Genomic DNA, 18455 nt, shown 5'->3' with positions numbered 1-18455 from the left:
AATTCTAGATAATTCAATTACATAAGTATATTCTAGGCATCATTGTGTGCATTACAATATTCAAATCAAGAGAGACAAACGTGTTTTTTTTTTATAAAACTGACACCACATATTAAAATTTTCTGCGAGCTCACTGTTACATGCCGATTGCTTTGCTATTGTTAGGGGCTATTATCTGATTAATGTTAGTCCGTCCACAGGAGGGAAAAGGAAGATAAGTAAACTGTGTTTAAAATACTACTGATATTTATAATAGAGGTTGCCCACTTCACTCATGTGTGACTTCTAACCAAAGGCGCTGGTTCATGTAGTGTTACTCATTCAAACCAAATCAATGCACGACCTCGGAGTTACATGCATGACTTTGGCGGGTTATTTTGAAACAGTCGTGGTTGCACATGCAAGTAGTCCTAAACAAGGTATAGCAGTCGTTGATTGGATATGCAGCTTATAGAACCCAGATAACCTCTATACGGATACTCGATATGTTGCACAATAACATTCAATCATTAGAAAAATAAATTCATCATTATAACAGTCATAAAACATTTCTTGTACATGTATGTACATTTTGCTTCTGTTTCGCCACAATGCGTGATTCAAAATGAAATAAACAATATTTACAGCTCGTTCTATAAATTTTAGGAAAGACATTATTTCAGTAGCGTTGGTCTAATTTGAACTACACATGATTTAATGCATCAAAACAGAGACTTGTATTCGGTTGTTGCGAAAGGTGAAGGTGGACCATCGAAGCCCGCTGATTGCATTTCCATTGCGTAACCAGACTGCCTTCTCCTGAAAAGACAACATTAAGAAAAATACAAGTGAGAAAACAAGTTGACATACATTTTTTGATTTACAATGTAATCTCCATTAAATGCACATACGTGGTCGCAGATGCTAGTTTAGGCATTGGCTTAGGCATAGAGTTAGGGTCACCTCAACCTTACAGAACCAAATGAAACGATCAAACCAACCCTTTAAGTCGATTAGAAGGTCTCAAATCACATTCAAAGATGTTCCAAAAAATTCCCATTTTCATGACCTGATATCTTCAAAAAATACATAAGATAAGGTACTTGGCCCCGCCAAATTCCTGAGAAACCACACTCTGGTATGAAGTATCAAGCATTCCAGTGACGTCATGAGACATCTTAAAGGTCTCAATATTAATTTATTAAAGCCATCACTTGAAAAACCCCAATGTGGAAGTGAAGAGAGAGTGAGGAAGTGAGAGTCCGACCAGTTGTAATCCTACTATGCAGGGCGTATTGGGTGGGAAAATCAGACCGTAATTGTAAGACTAATAATGGACACAAGGTGAAATTTACACCTATACTCATGTTACTCTCTGATCGTTTTCCCTGGGAAACGATGATTCGCAGTGTGTGGCTTTAACATTATGCAAAGACTCAACAGCATAATTATATCTTCATACAAGGATATAGATCAAGAGTTTAATGATTGATGACATACCTTTTATACAGGACGACAAGGCCAACGATTACAAAAAGAAGAAGTATACCGACCAAAATAGCAATCACGAGACCAGCCACTGAGACGGAAGAATGACCGCTTGTAAACGTTAGTGTGTTACCCTTGGCATCTAATTCGAAAAACAATGAACCAGAATTAAAATGTAGGCATTTGATAGAAGCAAGGACATGAAGGACAGAGAAACTAGTACGATAATATACACGGATGTAGCAGGTGTTTCGATTTAGGCTTCTAATTTATTTATCGAATGGTGTAGAAACTGCGTTATAAATTACTAAAAAGAGATGTTTGATGGGTTAACGACGCCAGGATCCATTTAAGAAACCACACTGCTATAAATTATGAGTTAAAAAGAACAAAATTCAATCCAATCATTCTTAAACACTTAAGAAAGTTCCTGCAATCTTATTGGTTCTTAGCCGTGTGATATGACACGTATCACACTTTTGCGATGTCAATGCGATACTCGTAGGCGCTATTTGAACAAATCGGAAGTACATATCAACAACGGGACTGATCGATTTTAAACCCAAAGCAATACCTTGAAAAATATAGGCTTCGCCTCGTTGTTTTACTTAAAATAATGATGTCCTCGTGTTATATGAGACGATAAATGCACGACAGTACCTTCATTGTCTAATTCTGACATTCTGACGCATAGTGTGAATAGAAACGTGTTTGGATTTGACTTTAACGTTACCTGTATTGATTAAAACGGCGAAGTCGCAGGAAGTCTCAATGCCGTCCGTTGTGCCAAAAACGTACGTTACCATCGTCTTGCCAACTGCGAAGGAATTGCCAGGTTTATGCGACTGGGAAATAAGACTAGCATTTTTAGACATGTACGAAGCCGTTGGTTCACGCCAGGTTACGGTAATTCCTTGACCATCTTTTAAATTTGACTTTTTGACGAAGATATCATCAGGACAGTTCTTAATGACGAAGGAGTCGCTTCCACCTGAAAAGTAAAATTTGAAACAGTAGGAAAATGATTTTAAACGCGCTAATTTTCTTCTTGACATAATGGTGCCTTTTTGTAAAGAAACTGGTTAATAATATTGTTAAGTAAAATAAATCACATTTTCCAAAAAATGATGCTTTCAAAAACATTTTGAACATCCCATAAAAGCAACAACAACAACAACAACAACAACAAAATTCTCGGTATCAATGTTTTGACTGATTTAATTGTTTTGTTTTCCATCAACTTTCTTTCTCTTATCTCTTAGTCACCCATGCAACCATCATTCTGTTTAAAATAATGATTCGTTGAAACTAATTTTGATATAAATGAGGTTTTCTTTGAAGTTGTTTGAAATCATTAGGAAGGAGAAATTCTGAACCTCAACTGTGACCCTTGAACCTTACCCTCTATAACTTTGACGGTAAAAATGCACGACGCTGTATCAACAGGTGTTCTCCCAAATGAATATTTGACCACAGTTGACCCTGCGTCAAAAACACTTCCCGGCGAATGTGTTTTGAATACCAGCGGTACTATGCCAAGTGAGTCTGTGGCGACGGGCTCCACCCACGACACGATGACGTCAGCATCCCCAGGTTTCTTGGACATTTCAATGACGCTAGGACAACTTGTCATAATCGGTGCTGTTGAGCTTGGTGTTTCTAATGAACAAACATGATATGTCTTACTCATTTTTAACAACACAGAGAAAATGAAATAATATAAATGAAGCATACAAAAGTCTACCCTCCCATTTAACGCAGTATATATATGCTTTGCTAACTAGCAGATCATCATTACATCATTTTTATTTGGAATTAAACTGATTCAAAAACGAATTGCATTAATATTTGCTTAACAAGTGAAAATGTAGTATCTTCGATGTTATTTTGGCGGGAAAATTTGGTCTTTGGACTTTAAAAAAAAAAAAATGCATTTTTTCTTCCATATTTGGGCCGACATGCAAAGATACATTCGCATTCCTTGCATCATTTCCGTTCCAAACGCATGCTTTCATGTTGTTATTCAAAAGTTAGGCCTGTAGATAAATTAAAATTTTTAATATGTCCCTTAAATTGCTTAACAAGAGAATTAAAATTAGAATAAGAGAGTAGATAAAAGTGCATACGCAATATAACAACAATAGAATCTGGCTGAACTCCTAACTCTACCAGAATGCCATTCCCTAGAGCCGCTGTTTGCAGAATGTTTAATATTTTCGCTTGTATATCTTCGTCTCCAGGTGAGAGTATTGAAAGACCTAACGGTGGTGGTTGGGAGTTTTGGGCTTGGTTGAGGTGCACTCGACAATTAGCTTCGATACTACCACGGCTGTTAAAAGAAATAGTAGTATGGCAATCACGTTTTGTTTGCTTGTGTAAAGGTCTAGCCCAGTTTTTCTATAATGAATATTATAATTTTTTTGACAACTTCTTTACAATATTCTTTACAATCTATTACTACATCTTTAAAAGGTTTGATAAATACTTCACACAACCTCAGTTTAACATCCTGGGTTTGTTAACAATTTATTTAAATGATAAATGAAAGTCTTAATTCGTATTGCTAAAAATAAAATAGCGATTGCTTTTAATATCAAATCTCCATTCGTATTTCTAAAAATAAAAAAGTGATTGCTTTTAATGACGATTTGTGTAATTTAATATAAAATGAAAATATAGGATATAATAAATCTTACTATATTATTTATAGTTCGGGCATAACTTTCTCAAATTTTCTCAAAGTAATAATAATAATAATAATAATAATAATAATAATAATAATAATAATAATAATAATAATGAGGTGAGGAACAGAAAAATCTGAAGAAGAAATGAAATAAGAGAAGAGAAGGAGCAAGAAAGGAACATAGGAGAGAAAAAAGGAGGGAAAATGAAAGAAAAGGGGAAGAATTAGAAAAATGTACTTGATGAAATATCTAAGATCTCGCCCAACCGGATCCATGAGGCTGGATTCACCCTACAAAACTTCAGTCGCACTTAATGCTCGGATCCCCATACTTCACCCTCCCTGAAACCGGTTACTTCCGCCATGCTGTAACTCTGAGCTAATGGACTTCCTTTAAAAACGTCATCCATCTGTTACAAAGTAAACAATAATATGACCGTTTCAAATCTAGTTAAGGAGTTTAGGAAGACCAAATATTCACTCGTTAAATTGATCTCGACTTTGGTTTTATTTCATGGTGTCGTCTAAGCCAAGAAGAATATGATGGGTACCCAATAAATCCAAGGTCAAAGTTTATACAATCTTTAAAATTGCAAACATTTGCGTCAAATCTGTTCCTAAATATTTCTCTGGACGTTCGGATTTATAACTTGTAGTTTAGTATATCTCGTTATGAACACGGCATAGTGCCGAATCCGCAATATTGCTGTTCTGAGTAAACGGTGTTTGAAAATCTTGGTACCATTCCATTGGTCCTTCTAAAAATTTAGAAGATTCGTAAGCACTCATTTGAAATGTATATTATAATATTATATAGTAAATGTGCACGAATTGCAATCATGTTCTGAAACAATCGATATATCACCCAAAACGCGTAATTACAGCTATTCGGCTTTATGCTAAATCCAAAATGTCTCTACCGCTGCGCAGAAAGTTGTATTCGTGGGCGAATACGTATTTAACTACGTGTAAACCATAGCACGCGTCCTTGATATGGGGCTCTTGTGTAGAAATTAAATCTGGTGGGGGACAGGGGACACGTCCCCTCACTTTTTCAAAGTGGGGGACATAATATCAAATGTCCCCCCCCCCCCCACATTTTGGTCCCTACCCACAAAAAAAAAGGGAAAGGAGAGAAGAGAAAGGGAGAAAAGGAGAAAAAGGGAAGAGAAAGGGAGAAAAAGAAAAGAGAAAAGGGAGAAAAGGAGAAGAAAAAATGTTAAATTGCACATAATTGCGTAGGCCCATCACTGCCCATACCTAAAAATCCGCACAGCCGGGTCGATCGTAATATATCATAGGCCTGTGATTATTTTGGGCATTTCTTGTATGCGGGTCCTCGGCCCAAAAGCCTGTACTGCGGGCCCGTCGATATGCAGGGCCCGTCACATTTTATCACCAAAGTCAGTTTTAAGACGGACTCATGCTGACTTCAACATCAATCCATGCATGCTTTAGTAATAATTCCGAATCTCAAATCTCAAGTAAAATTGTGCAAATTGAGTTCGGTCCCTTTTTTTATGATAACAGTGTAAAAATTATGCACCAAATGACTTCAATTGGACCTTTATTTTGCAAAATTTTCCAATGTCTGAGGGCGGAACATACATCCCCCTCAGGCACCACCCTGCGTTTACATAAACAAGTGGTCACTTTCGCTTCTGTTTTAGTGAAGAATTGTCCACGAATGGCTTATTAGGCCGTCATTTCACAGTTTTTCAGCTGTTTCAAGCTAAAATTTTACACAATAATAGTTCCAAAAATGGTCCACCAAATGGCTTAAATAAGGTCTTCATTTTGCAAAAGTTTCTTACTTCTCAGGGGGCACATCCCCCTCAGACACCCCCCTACGTCGCGGGGGCACGACGTGCGGCGCTGTCGCGCCGAAGTATCAATGACTAATAATTTTCATTGTGTCCCCCCCACTTTCAAAAATGGATTTACGCCCCTGCTAAGGATATAGACTTTAACTTGGCATGCAAGCATAGTCACCCGTGTAAAACTCGAGGATTTAAAAGCAGAAATAACAATATTAATGTATTTTGTGTGTACTTTTCTGTGATTTCCAATTTCACGAAGGCGCACTGACATTATTAAGCCATAGTGATATCATGTAAGAAATGCTTGTACTTATTTTGGTATCACTGGATAGAAGATACCAGGGGCGTAGCCAGCTTTCTTGGTCGGGGTGGTGGGCAAAATACAATCTCGGGGGCACAGACATTAAAAAAAATGTATCATACAATACATACCGATTTTGTATTAAGAGAGACTGTGCATGACTTGGAGCGTACAAAAAGGCTAAACTTGGATGATGTGCGCGCGTAGCAGACACAATTTTGTACTTTTGGTACAGGGTGTCCCAGAATGATTTGTACCGTGTTTGCAAAAATAACTAAAAATAGAAGACGGGCAGTGTATCTATTTTTGATACCAGCATTATAATGTTGGATATGTCTCCTACCTATTCTGTTAATTTCAGCACGCTACCTTTATTCGTTTTGGCGTGGCATGCAATAATGTAAAATCGATGAAAAACGACTCGCATACCTTTGAAAAATGGCACGATACGATGAAATGAAGAACGTGGGATGTTTGGCACAGCATTTCGACGACAACTACTGTTGGGGTTGCGCCTTAAAGCTTGCCGGACAGCTGCAATGTTCGCTCTAGTTCTTACAGTCTTACGAGCACCTGAAGCTTCACTCTGCCGATTCCTGACAGTTCCGTGCTCGTCAAACTTCTTTACGTTATACACTATCGTCTAATGAATCTTCTTTGCGTCTCAACATAGCTGCCGGTTTGCCAGTAAGTTTTTGAAAGAAATCCACGCTGCTGTACAGTAAATTGAGGAGCCGACTTTTCTGTACCACAACCAATTCGATCTCTGCAAGCATTTCAAATGACATGGACCTCACACCACAATAACTATATTTACAACTACCGCCAAAGAGAGAATTGGATTAGGCCACAAATCCTTAATTCCATATAATGATTGCTTCGTAACGTCATAAATAATAGATAGATATCGGCTTTTTAGTGGAAATATGAACAGGGCACAACTAAAATACCTGCATAACTTTTTCCAAATAACTTTGTGCTGAACGGTTAGTAATGTTACAGATTTTCAAAATAGGTTGCGTTGTCAAAACTTAGAATTCATCATTTTTACGCAATCTTCTATAACTTCTACTAGAAACGTCAAATTTTTAAAAACTAAAAAATCTGAGAAAGCTAACTATATGTAGAACTTAAAATGCAAAACAATATGACCATTAAACATGCCCTTCATACCTAAAAAATTCCATCTTTCCCGGTACAGATCATTCTGGGACACCCTGTACAAATAGTACCAAACTTTTCGCCCATGATCAGGATGAAAAGGGCTTGATTGTGACAATGTGCGCGGGCAGCGCGCAAGAAGTTTGTACTTTACACTATTGTGGCTCATGATGGGCTGAATTTTGGTGAAACGGGCTCCTTGCCCCTTTTCTTTTCATTTACCCTCGAGATTTTCTCTTTCATTTTTTTGTCAGAGAGGCACTTTTTTCTACTGGAATATATTCCTACAGCTATACATTGGTATCGAATATAACAGTATGGGGCATTTAATGTAGAAAATTCGGGGTTTCCAGTTATACAATACTGTAAATCAATCTAATTTGTACAGTATTTCGTTGGAATTTCGCAGCCTGTTAGAGCATACAATAAGTAACTCAATTTGCTCAAATTCTCGATTCGTCACTCTGACGAATTCATAACAATATGACTTTAACACACTGTTGTCATAGTTACTTAGGCAACACAGCCAAATATTATTACACCATTCTATAATATATGAAGGATTCAATTGAAGCCGTTGCAAGGAAAACAGGATATAACAAGGGAAATGTCCTAAAAATTGCACTGCATTTCGCTGGAATTTCGCGGCCTGGTTTTAGAGCAATTGTAAAAGTTCTTGGAACGGTGGTATGTGGTTTGCAAACGAATGAAGTAATTAAATGATAGAAAAAGAATAGCTGTAGCACTCAATTTTACGTTAAGGTTGGCCTTAAACCCTGGAATTATTGAAGCTTTTGGGCCTCATAACTGCTATATTGTTGGTCATAAGTTTTTGAATTTTGACCTACTTTGACAAATGTGTACCAAAAATGGTCAAAAATGCTTAATTTTCAAAATTCAAAATAATAAAATTTGACCCCACAGATGGATTTACCAAGTCTTTGCTGTTCTAAATATGTATACTTTTATATATTTTAGACCAACAATTTACCAGTTATGAGGTCCGAACGTTTAGATAATTCCAACCTGAAGTGGAATTACATAATGAATTGAGCTGAAAGATTGAATTTCGAAAAAACATTGAGGTTATAGTTACAACGTTATTTTTAATGTACATTTCGCGCTTCAATATTCAAGGAAATTGTTTTTGTGTAATTCTTCTGGAATAGCCGGAAGAGCATGCAAGAGCAAAACATAAAATAACTGCCTTTCTGGAAATCAGTGATATTACCAGCGTATGAAATAACGTACGTAATATAGTGAACAGTGAAATGTGGGAAAAACAATACACCCTTTACAATGACACCCCATTTGAAACAATAACATTTTTCACGACTGAGTACACGCCTTGTAAATGTAGTGGGGTCTCAAACAGAATTTGCCAAATTGACCATTATTCTGTGCTCAAACAACGCTAGCCACTAACCTCAATAGCGGGTGGAAAAACCACAGGCAGCCACAATAGTCAGGCACCTTCTCCTCATGCTGCTCACCGACCTGGTTACACGTTACTGTGGGATGGAATTGCATTCTTCAGCAAGGATTCGTCGCAGGTCATTCAATGTGGTTGCATCTCTGGCATGCACAGCACGATCAAGCTGGTCCCACAAGTGTTCAATCGGGTTGAGGTCTGGCCCCCAGGTCTGGCCTGATGGCAGGCCATTTTACTCTACTCCCATATTCTGTAGGTAGTCGTTGACTACCGTGGCTAATTGGGGCTAGCGGTTTCATCTTGGAGGATTGCATTAGGTCCTGTGTTAGACATCCTATTGGAGATTACACAGTAGCTAACAGATACAGATTAGGTCCAAGATTGTGAAGTTATGAGATTGCAGCTAGCTGCACAGAATAATGATCAATTTGGCAAATTCTTTTTGAGACCCCACTACATTCACAAGGCGTGTACTCAGCCGTGAAAAATGTTATTGTTTCAAATGGGGTGTCCTTGTAAAGGGGAGTATTGTATCTGTCCATTGATATGCAACACGATATGAATATGTCACAAATAATTTGAGATACAGATGCTTGAAAAAACTTTCCAAACTTTTGTTGAGAAGTTTATTTGAGGGTAAAATTTTAAAGAATTTTTAAGGACATGTCAAAAATATATTTTGAGGAAAGTTGATGGATGCTATGGATCACGAGATGCCCCTTGAAGTCTTAATACACATGCATATTATTATGATATGACTCGATTGGCACGATGTAGTGCAATGACTTGACTGTACATTGCTATCTGCAATGACTTGACTCGATAGTTTGAAATAACGCGACTTGACTTTCAGACCCAAAGAGCTCAAGATGACTCGAAACCTCGACTTTAATTTAGTGACTCAACAACATGTTTCTTAATAACATCAACATTTAGGAAAAAGCGAGTTATAAGAAGTGTGCGTGTATAGGGTTGTACTAAAGTATCATGAATAGAAACTTGTCAACGAAGTAACAGTTAGTGAGTGATAGATATTCATAAATGAATATTCATCAGGGAGTGAACCAATAACAACAGTTTTACGCATATCTCTTTCAATGCACGGTCTGAATAATCAACACATTTACCCCTTCTGGGTCATGCATTGTTCTTTAAAAATGTTATCAGGGCATGCATTGATATTTGTCATTTGAACTACAACAAAATCATATCTAGTCATCAACCTGTAATTCAAGACATAATATTCTTGCATTATTAAAGATACCGTAAAAACTCGATAGTTAGTATATGTGCTTACTATCGAGCGCTTTAGAAACTTGAAATTCACGGTAACTTCACTGAACTAATGGGGTTGAGACACTAATTTGCAGGTTTATTTGTTCGTGTACAACTATGTGTATCGATGATTTGCTCAAAACCCTTTACACTTTTGTGGATGGGGCTCTTCATGTTTGCATGTTTTAAAAGCGCTCGATATCAAGCACATATGCTAACTATCGAGTTTTTATGGTAATGACTTACAGTTGACACGAGGGTTCTTTCTAGAGCATTGTATTCAGGTGAACTCGGATTCGTTAGAGAATTATGAAATTCACGGTCCATCGTAAGCGAGACATCCAGAACGACGGATCCTGAAACACAAAAATTAGGGTTGTTTTCCTGAGCACGTCGAAACAAAAATGTCAAAAGTCATTCATCTTAAAACAAAATATTGCAATAACAAAATGTCAAAATTGCAGTCTCATTATGCTATCACATGTTGTTCAAATGGATGCCTAAATTTAACCTATAACATGACCTATGATGACCTGTAGCCTTTGAAATCTCTTTTCCAAACAACACGTGATAGAAGCTACATATTATTAAATTCGCTAGGTTTCACTGTGGAAGAGATTGGTTAAGCGTGCATGGCTAAACACAGTAATAGATGGTAATGTATTCTATTAGAATACTTGTAATGTCTTGTTATGAAATACTCATCTGATTAAGATACTGTAAACAAAAAATATATAGGGCCAAGATATTTTATAATTTGAGGATGATGAAAATAAATATATTTATGTACTTCATATATTTGCAAGAAAGAAAAGAGGGGGCACTGATTCTGTATCTAAAATTGACATGCGACATGCCTTCGGTGTCGCGTCGTGATTTCTGTAAAACAGTTCAGCATGTTCAGCAATGACAGCTAGCGTAGTATAAAAACTTTGTCTTTATTCTAGTATAGAAATTTAATCAAACACGAGTCAAACAATGCGTAATAATTACCATCCAATATTATACATACCACTCCTAACGTTGACATTGAAACTACATTTTGCCAGATTATGAGACGGATCGGTGAACACGTAGGTAACTATCGTAGTCCCAGATGGAAACACAGTTCCTGGCGTATGTGACTGCATAAGAACCGATGGATTCCCGGAATTATCACTAACTATTGGAGGAACCCAGCTTACTCGCTTGCCGATGCTGTCGCCATCTTGTAAAACGCTGATACCGGAGGGACAATTAGTAACAACAGGTGCAATTGTGTCCACTATATAATTCAGGTGAACAAATAAAAAAAATGTACATTTGTTAGCTAAGTATGATTTGGACACTGACATTTTGGGAGCTTTAATTTAAGTTTTAATTCTAGGTCTTAGTTGTATACTCATAAAAATATTTGGCAATGAACACATTTTATCACGACGACATTAATGTTTCACATTAGAATGTTTCACATCGTTTATACTAAGATGTGAAATGACTCCCTCATACCTGTTTTCACGTTGACTTGAAAGCTACAAGTAGCTTGATTGCCCGAGTTGTCAGCATATACGTAAGTTACATAGGAAGTGCCAGGAGGGAACACAATACCAGGAGAGTGTGACTGGCGAACAAGAGTTGCATTTCCTGTGTCGTCTCTGGCGGATGGTTCCACCCAGGTACATTGAGCGCCTTCCTTTCCCATTTCAATTGTTAACGCTTTATCAGCTGGGCAGTTGTATACATGTGGGGGTGTTGTATCCTCTGAAATAATATTGTATTGTACTATTATGTTACATGAGTTACATATTTCCCATGAGGTATTTTCATACCGTATTAAACTTAAAAAATGCTAGGTATTCTGTCTTCTGGGATACATCTTCCCATGTGCATAATGTATCCGTTGAGAATATAGGAGGATTTTAAAAATGGGATGCTGTTTTACCATTACATCATTATTTTCCATCGAGCGTGGGCACTACTTGAAGACACATGGTAACATTTGCATCCAAATTTTATCAAAATATTGTTTTTTCATGATTGTAATGTACATTACTGACATTACTGCAAACACATCCGGCAACTTTTGGTGCTGTAGTTGTGACAAAATCCGATATTTTTAATAAAACGACATTATCCGTCGCTTACTTTATAGGATCGAAATATTAGTCGAGCTTATACGTGACGTTGATAACACTGTACGTGCATGGCGTACGAGATGGTCACAACAAATCAACAGGACCGTATCAATTATCATAAACTGTTTAACTTACGTAAGGTACATGTAACTGTAAAGGTACATTTTGCTAGACTGTCTGTACGTGCTGTGTCCACGAATAAGGCTACGAATACATAGGTGACAATTGTTGTTCCTGGGTAAAACACTGAACCTGGATGGTGAGTGTTGAGCAGTACAGGGATAGAGTTGCCATCGCGATCTGTAGCTGTAGGTTCAGTCCAGTGTACTGTAGTACCACGACTTCCACTCTGCGTGTTAACCACTTGGTTGGTTGGGCAATTCGATACAATCGGACGATTTCCTGCATTAGGTATGTAATTAAACATATAGATTTGACCTCTAAATAATAAACACAAATAGTCATTGTCGGTGTCAAAATGGATCGAACGTGACCATTTCTCATAAAACCCGGAACATTAAACTGCCTGTAAACGATACTTAACCCTACCACAGAAATGTAAAATTTGTGAAACTGAGTTTCCATGTTTCGGATGAGGTTGTTCTTATATCATTTGGCAAAGTGCAAGTTTTTAATAAAATGGGGAATAAAGGAAATCTGTACCATAAACTAATCAATATCAAATATAGTTATATACCCCTAAATTTAACATACCAGACGGTCTATATGAATTTCGGAATATTCCTAACAAAGTAAAAGCACTTTCAATCCTTCATTTCTGCGATTCAAGGAAGCCGCCATGATAGCTGCTTGCGAATCCTTTCTGCCACAAGCGGTAGTGTAACCTCTCACACAGACCCTCGGCTACCCCCGGCGAGCGTGTGTTGCTGTGTGGCATTCGCGACCCCAACAGCGAATTTTGGTTTTTTAGTGCTGTTTTTACCCTTTTCGTTCTCAAAAGACATTGTTGATCATAAATATTACTTAAAATACATTTTTTTATATATTTATGTTTATTATATGTTCTTCTGTAGTTCTTATGTTCTTCTGTAGCTTCGCTGATGACATTGTCCTGCTAGCTGACTCTGCTAGTCACCTGCAGACTGCAGTGGACAACGTCTTTCGTAGCAGCTCGAACCTCGGACTGAAGATCAATATTGGTAAAACCGAAGTACAGGTTATCAGCAGCCAAAAAGTCAACCTTAACATCAACATTAATGGCAATCTGCTCAAGCAAGTGGATGAGTTTGTGTACCTGGGAGGCACCATATCTCAGAAGGGCACAAGCAGAGAAGACATCAAACACAGAATAGGAAAAGCTCTAGGAGCAGTCCAAAGACTTCATAGCATAATGGAATGCAAAGGACATTCAACAGGCCACCAAAATTGAACTATACAGAGTCCTAGTACTATCTATCCTAATGTATGGAGCCGAAACCTGGACCATCAAGAAAGAAGACGAAAATCGACTTCTAGTCTTTGAAATGATGTGCTTGAGAAAGATCATGGGCGTATCACGACTGGACAGAATACGCAACACCATAATACGGGACACACTTGGACTGAACAACACAATCATTGATAAAATCACCCAAAAAGGATCCGCTTCTTTGGTCACATTCAGCGAATGCGAAATGACAGATACCCCAAAATTGTGATAGAGGGCAATGTACATGGAAAAAGACCACGTGGAAGACCTCCCAAAAGATGGATGGACACTATCAAAACAGACTGCTTGGCTAAAAATATCACCTCCATAGCAGCAGCAGGAAGAATGGCCAAAGACCGAGTGGTATGGCATGGATTCACCATGGATCAGATGGCAAGGCAGAGTGCATCAGCATCCGTGCCGACGCCTTAGGTCAAGGTAGGTCAAGTTTTATGGGTAAAAATTGTCGCGTTTTCTTTTGAACGAATGTTGAATCTGAAATTTGGTAGTATTCGCTTCGTGTCACCAAAGTTCACGAGGGACGAGGCTTGTGGCACGGATTTAGCGATTTATCGATATGGCACCATTGATTGCAAACTGACCGCTGATCGTCGTAAGGAATTAAGATTTTTTTATTTGGACGTATATAAGCTTGGGACTTTTACTGTTTCTCGTTTTTATTATTACTGCAACTATATAGCCATTGATTAGTTTATGGTACAGATTTCCTTTAACTATTTAAATCATTAATTTGCGATATAATAAACCTTATTTATTCAGGGTTCCCATTCTTGTTTGTAATCCATGATTTTCAATCACATTATTGGCATAATTTCAGTGACATAATCTGAAAAGTTTCTGACCAACAGTTATGAGAACAAACTAAAATTCTTGAGTGCAAAAAACGTATCTGCACTGTGCATGTGTCGTTTTCTCAGCCCCTATGTTACACTCATTCATCCCAAACTCCCATTCTGCACTTTACTTTAAACAATTTTTTTCAAAAACTTGTCAGTGCTGTAGGCCTATCTATATTTCTGTTATTTTCACAACCATTCATGACATATCCATGATTTTTGGCACTTTTCTGGAATGTCCATGACCAATATCACGATTCCATGATTATTTTGTGTTCCTTCTTTTGGACAATATTCCATGATTGTTCCCAGATTATGGGAACCCCGACTTTACTTTGTCTTACCACCAATACATGTGATTCCTGCGTCCTCTCCGTGTCCACAATTGTGAGTTGGCCATCCGTTAAGGGTACAATCTGTCAGTCTCGTCTCAGCTCCAGTGCAGTGCACATCTTCAAGCCAAATCGGATCAGATCCTTGACCGAAATGCGCGGCAAAATGAACAGCATCAACGCCTGAAAAACCCAGTTGTTGGCATACAACAGTACCATCATTAATATCCCATGAGTCATCGCAAATTGTTCCCCATTGATTTGCGTGAAAGATTTCTACTCGGCCCTCTAGTGGGCTACTTCCTCCAACAAGTCGTACGCCACCTTCATTGTTAGGTAAAGCTTTAATAAAAAAAAACGTTCTGTTGCATTAAAAGAAACGTCGTGGGCTTTTAGTGAACAGACATAAACAAATAAAAGAAACATAACACGTGGCTTTATACAGACTTGACATTAAGTTTAGAATATTTTTTCACAGAGTAAGACTAGCCTGAAAGGGGTTTGCATAAACTACACGGGCTAATTATTAATTGCGGTATGTCGAATATTTTTTGATAGAAAATGTGCTTTCCATGAGCTAACATTATGGCGTTCATAATGTTGTAAATTAATCTAAAATGTTAGTATCAAATATATTGGAGTTTCAGGTGATATTTCATTCACTTAAATGCAATCAATGTTCGTCGGAATTGAAATAAACTTGCAATGCACCAGTTTGGTCAGTTGGTAGATGGGAGTAGTTTTAGAATATGGTTTATAAAAATACATGTACAAGTTTGAATGCCCCTGCTGTCAAATGTTTTAAACTTATAGTATAAAAAGAAACAGCATGAGTTTATTGAACAACCAGGAATCTTTACGTAGTTGCTTTTGTACTGCATATTTTTTTAATAACATTTGTTCCCCACAAGTGTTTCATAGCATAGGTCCTACAGCGATAATCTTTCTGGGTTTGGAATGTCTCCCTCTATATATAATATCCCAGGAACAACCCATGGCGCTGAGTTTATACTTACTGGTCGCTTAAGATTATTGCGATTTCAACTGCGAGATAGGACTAGAAGCTTTTGTTATTGTAGGAAAGTGCTTTTACTTGATTGATTGCTAATCAATAACTCACAGCTTGGCGACTGATTGTAGATCACTATAAATCGGATGTACTGTTGACCCCGCAGTTACGGTTAAGAATAATAGACATACACCGGTTAGTCCATGCTAAGCCAAATAAAAAAAAATCATTTGTTGTACGCCCACCTCCTTCCTCACTTTCTGGGATCAGTCTATATTTTTTCATTTTCAATTTTCATATTACATTAAAAGGTTTCAATACATGAGTGAAATGTTAATGCGTATAAACAAGATTATTAGTCAGCATGAATCACTTGCTAGTGTTTTTGTGGAACTCTAAGGGATCTTACCCCTCATTAATGATGGTTTCGTCGTTTTCATGGCATATGCTGAAATGCCCGAAAACTGCTAGCAATGTAAATTTTACATGAAAACTGCTTTATTTGGTAAATTCTGCAAAAAAACAAAAACAAAAATCAACAGCCCCCTCCCTCCTCACTTTTCCAACTGGGATGCGAAACGAATTAAAAAATTTATGTGGCCATATAGCCGGGTGCTATGTTGGTATGTTATCAGACCAAAAGGATGTATGCTACGTGTCGGATGTATGTACTGTACTTCTTTTGTCGTGTTACAATAATCGTGATAAAAAGTCCCGAACATTTCTTTTAAAATTAGAGATAACACGCATTCTGCTGTTTTGCTTTTTTGAACAAGAACTATTGTGTGAGCAAAATAACACGGACAGTTTTTTCTTTCGGGTGGTAGAATTGGTTGTAAATTGACAGATTTACCGAGGTTTTTGTAACTTTTGTTTCCATAAAAATGTTACTAGAAAATGCCAAAAATATCACATTTTTGGCCAGTAAATTTAATTTTTTCTGCCTATAAATTAGTTTCGACTTTAAAGTAAACATATATATGGGACATATCATATTTCATTGAGGTGTTCTATGAATGCAACCTTCGCAAAGATCATGGTGCGTCACAACAAATTCCCAAAAATATGGCCACTTGCATGATTTATTTAGGTATTTACGTTTAAAACGATCCCTGCAGCATAGTCTTTACCCAAGACGAAAATTTAAAGTGTGCGCTGAATTTATGCGTGACCCTATCATAATTATAGGGTGCTTGCACGGAAGGTCATTCGTTCAAATCATCCTCCAGACACGCTCCAGAAGACATGCAAATGCATGGAGTACAATACCAATTGCCTGTTTAATTGGTATTGATCAAAGTAATTCTTTTGTACTCCATGCATTTGCATATCTTCTGGAGCGTGTCTGGATGATGATTTGAACTAATGACTTTTCGTGCAAGCACTCTATATTCAGGATCACAGCGGCCTTCGCCGTCCAGCCAAAGTGTTTTTAAAATGCATAAAACAACTTGGTTTTAATGCTAATTATTGCATGTTCCAAGGAAGTCTGATTATCATTATAAAATAGCCGAGTGGGCGGGTTTTCGCTGAAATATTTTTTGTGTAAAAACTGCAGCATTCTATGTATAAAGGAATATATGAATATTAACTGCACAACATGTAGAACGATTCGTGATACCCAATTGTGGTACAGTTGGTGTTGTTTAGCAGGGGGAGAATTGTATTTCAATTATATATACGTCAAAATATTTTTTGAATTTACTGAAAATAAACGCTCAAAAAATGATGAAAAATCTAATGTAATTTTTACATAGAACCCCGATAAAGATTACTGTGTCGTTTTTATGGTAATCTAATCTTCTATTTTCTAAAAAACATCTTGGGGGTTCTATGTGAAAATCTTGAATAAACTGGGGGAAAACCCAACGTCTATACTCCGGGGACTATAGGCCTACAAGAAAATGGCAGATTCCCTATAGGCCTACATTGTACGGACCGATATATCAATACCATGATGCACGATGCAGTCAAAGTTGATATTATCTATTGTGCTCAGCACAATACACGTATTGTTGTATTTCTATTCTATACCCAGAAATGTTGGAGTTGCCTATAAGCTATATGTTTAAAATTCAATATGGCTACCAGCAACTCATGTGGTCCAATGGATTAGCGCGCTGGACTTGGAGATACTGTATGCAGCTGCGGCGTATGTTCGAGGCCCACCTCTGCCAAACTGAAATTCACTTTTTTTTTCACTTTCATATTTGGGAAATGGGACTGGGCGAATTTATGTGTGATTCGGGATCATATTCTTTAGGATAGGTGCTTTTAAATCGGAAAGATCATGACAAGTCTTGAGTTGAAATGCCAATAGGCCATTTTTTCCCTGGGAATTTTCAAAATCCGGGTGGTGTCGCGTACGCCGGAAATTAATCTTTTCTAAAACAAGAGAGACTTGTGCCAGAGACTTGTGCCAGTCTAGGGAGTGTTCATAAATACTTTGGTGGGGGAGGGGATGGTTGGAAAAGTTGGAGCCTCGGACGTCAAATTTTTTTGATCCCCCCTAAAAAAGGTGGATTTTTTATTCCCCCCTTTTATGGTCTAAAATTTTTTGATCCCCCTTCAT

The 18455-nt window shown here is 37.4% G+C and overlaps 1 protein-coding gene across 1 annotated transcript in view; it reads right to left on the bottom strand.

Annotated features, from left to right (window-relative positions):
- Nucleotides 1-228: 228 nt before the first annotated feature.
- LOC140135661 (scavenger receptor cysteine-rich domain-containing protein DMBT1-like) overlaps nt 229-18455 on the bottom strand; it is a 166415-nt gene continuing 148188 nt past the window's right edge. The window contains exons 40-50 of the mRNA XM_072157239.1: nt 14887-15216; nt 12392-12658; nt 11631-11882; nt 11155-11406; nt 10389-10498; nt 4499-4563; nt 3594-3799; nt 2869-3126; nt 2201-2458; nt 1480-1609; nt 229-798 (exon numbers count right to left, since the gene is read on the bottom strand). Of these exons, the coding sequence (XP_072013340.1) occupies nt 702-798; nt 1480-1609; nt 2201-2458; nt 2869-3126; nt 3594-3799; nt 4499-4563; nt 10389-10498; nt 11155-11406; nt 11631-11882; nt 12392-12658; nt 14887-15216 (2225 nt within the window). The 3' untranslated portion in view covers nt 229-701. The remainder of the gene's footprint in view (nt 799-1479; nt 1610-2200; nt 2459-2868; nt 3127-3593; nt 3800-4498; nt 4564-10388; nt 10499-11154; nt 11407-11630; nt 11883-12391; nt 12659-14886; nt 15217-18455) is intronic.

This window comes from Amphiura filiformis, chromosome 16, assembly GCF_039555335.1.
Source record: "Amphiura filiformis chromosome 16, Afil_fr2py, whole genome shotgun sequence".
NCBI lineage: Eukaryota > Metazoa > Echinodermata > Ophiuroidea > Amphilepidida > Amphiuridae > Amphiura > Amphiura filiformis.
This window is presented reverse-complemented; position numbering and strand designations above follow the sequence as displayed.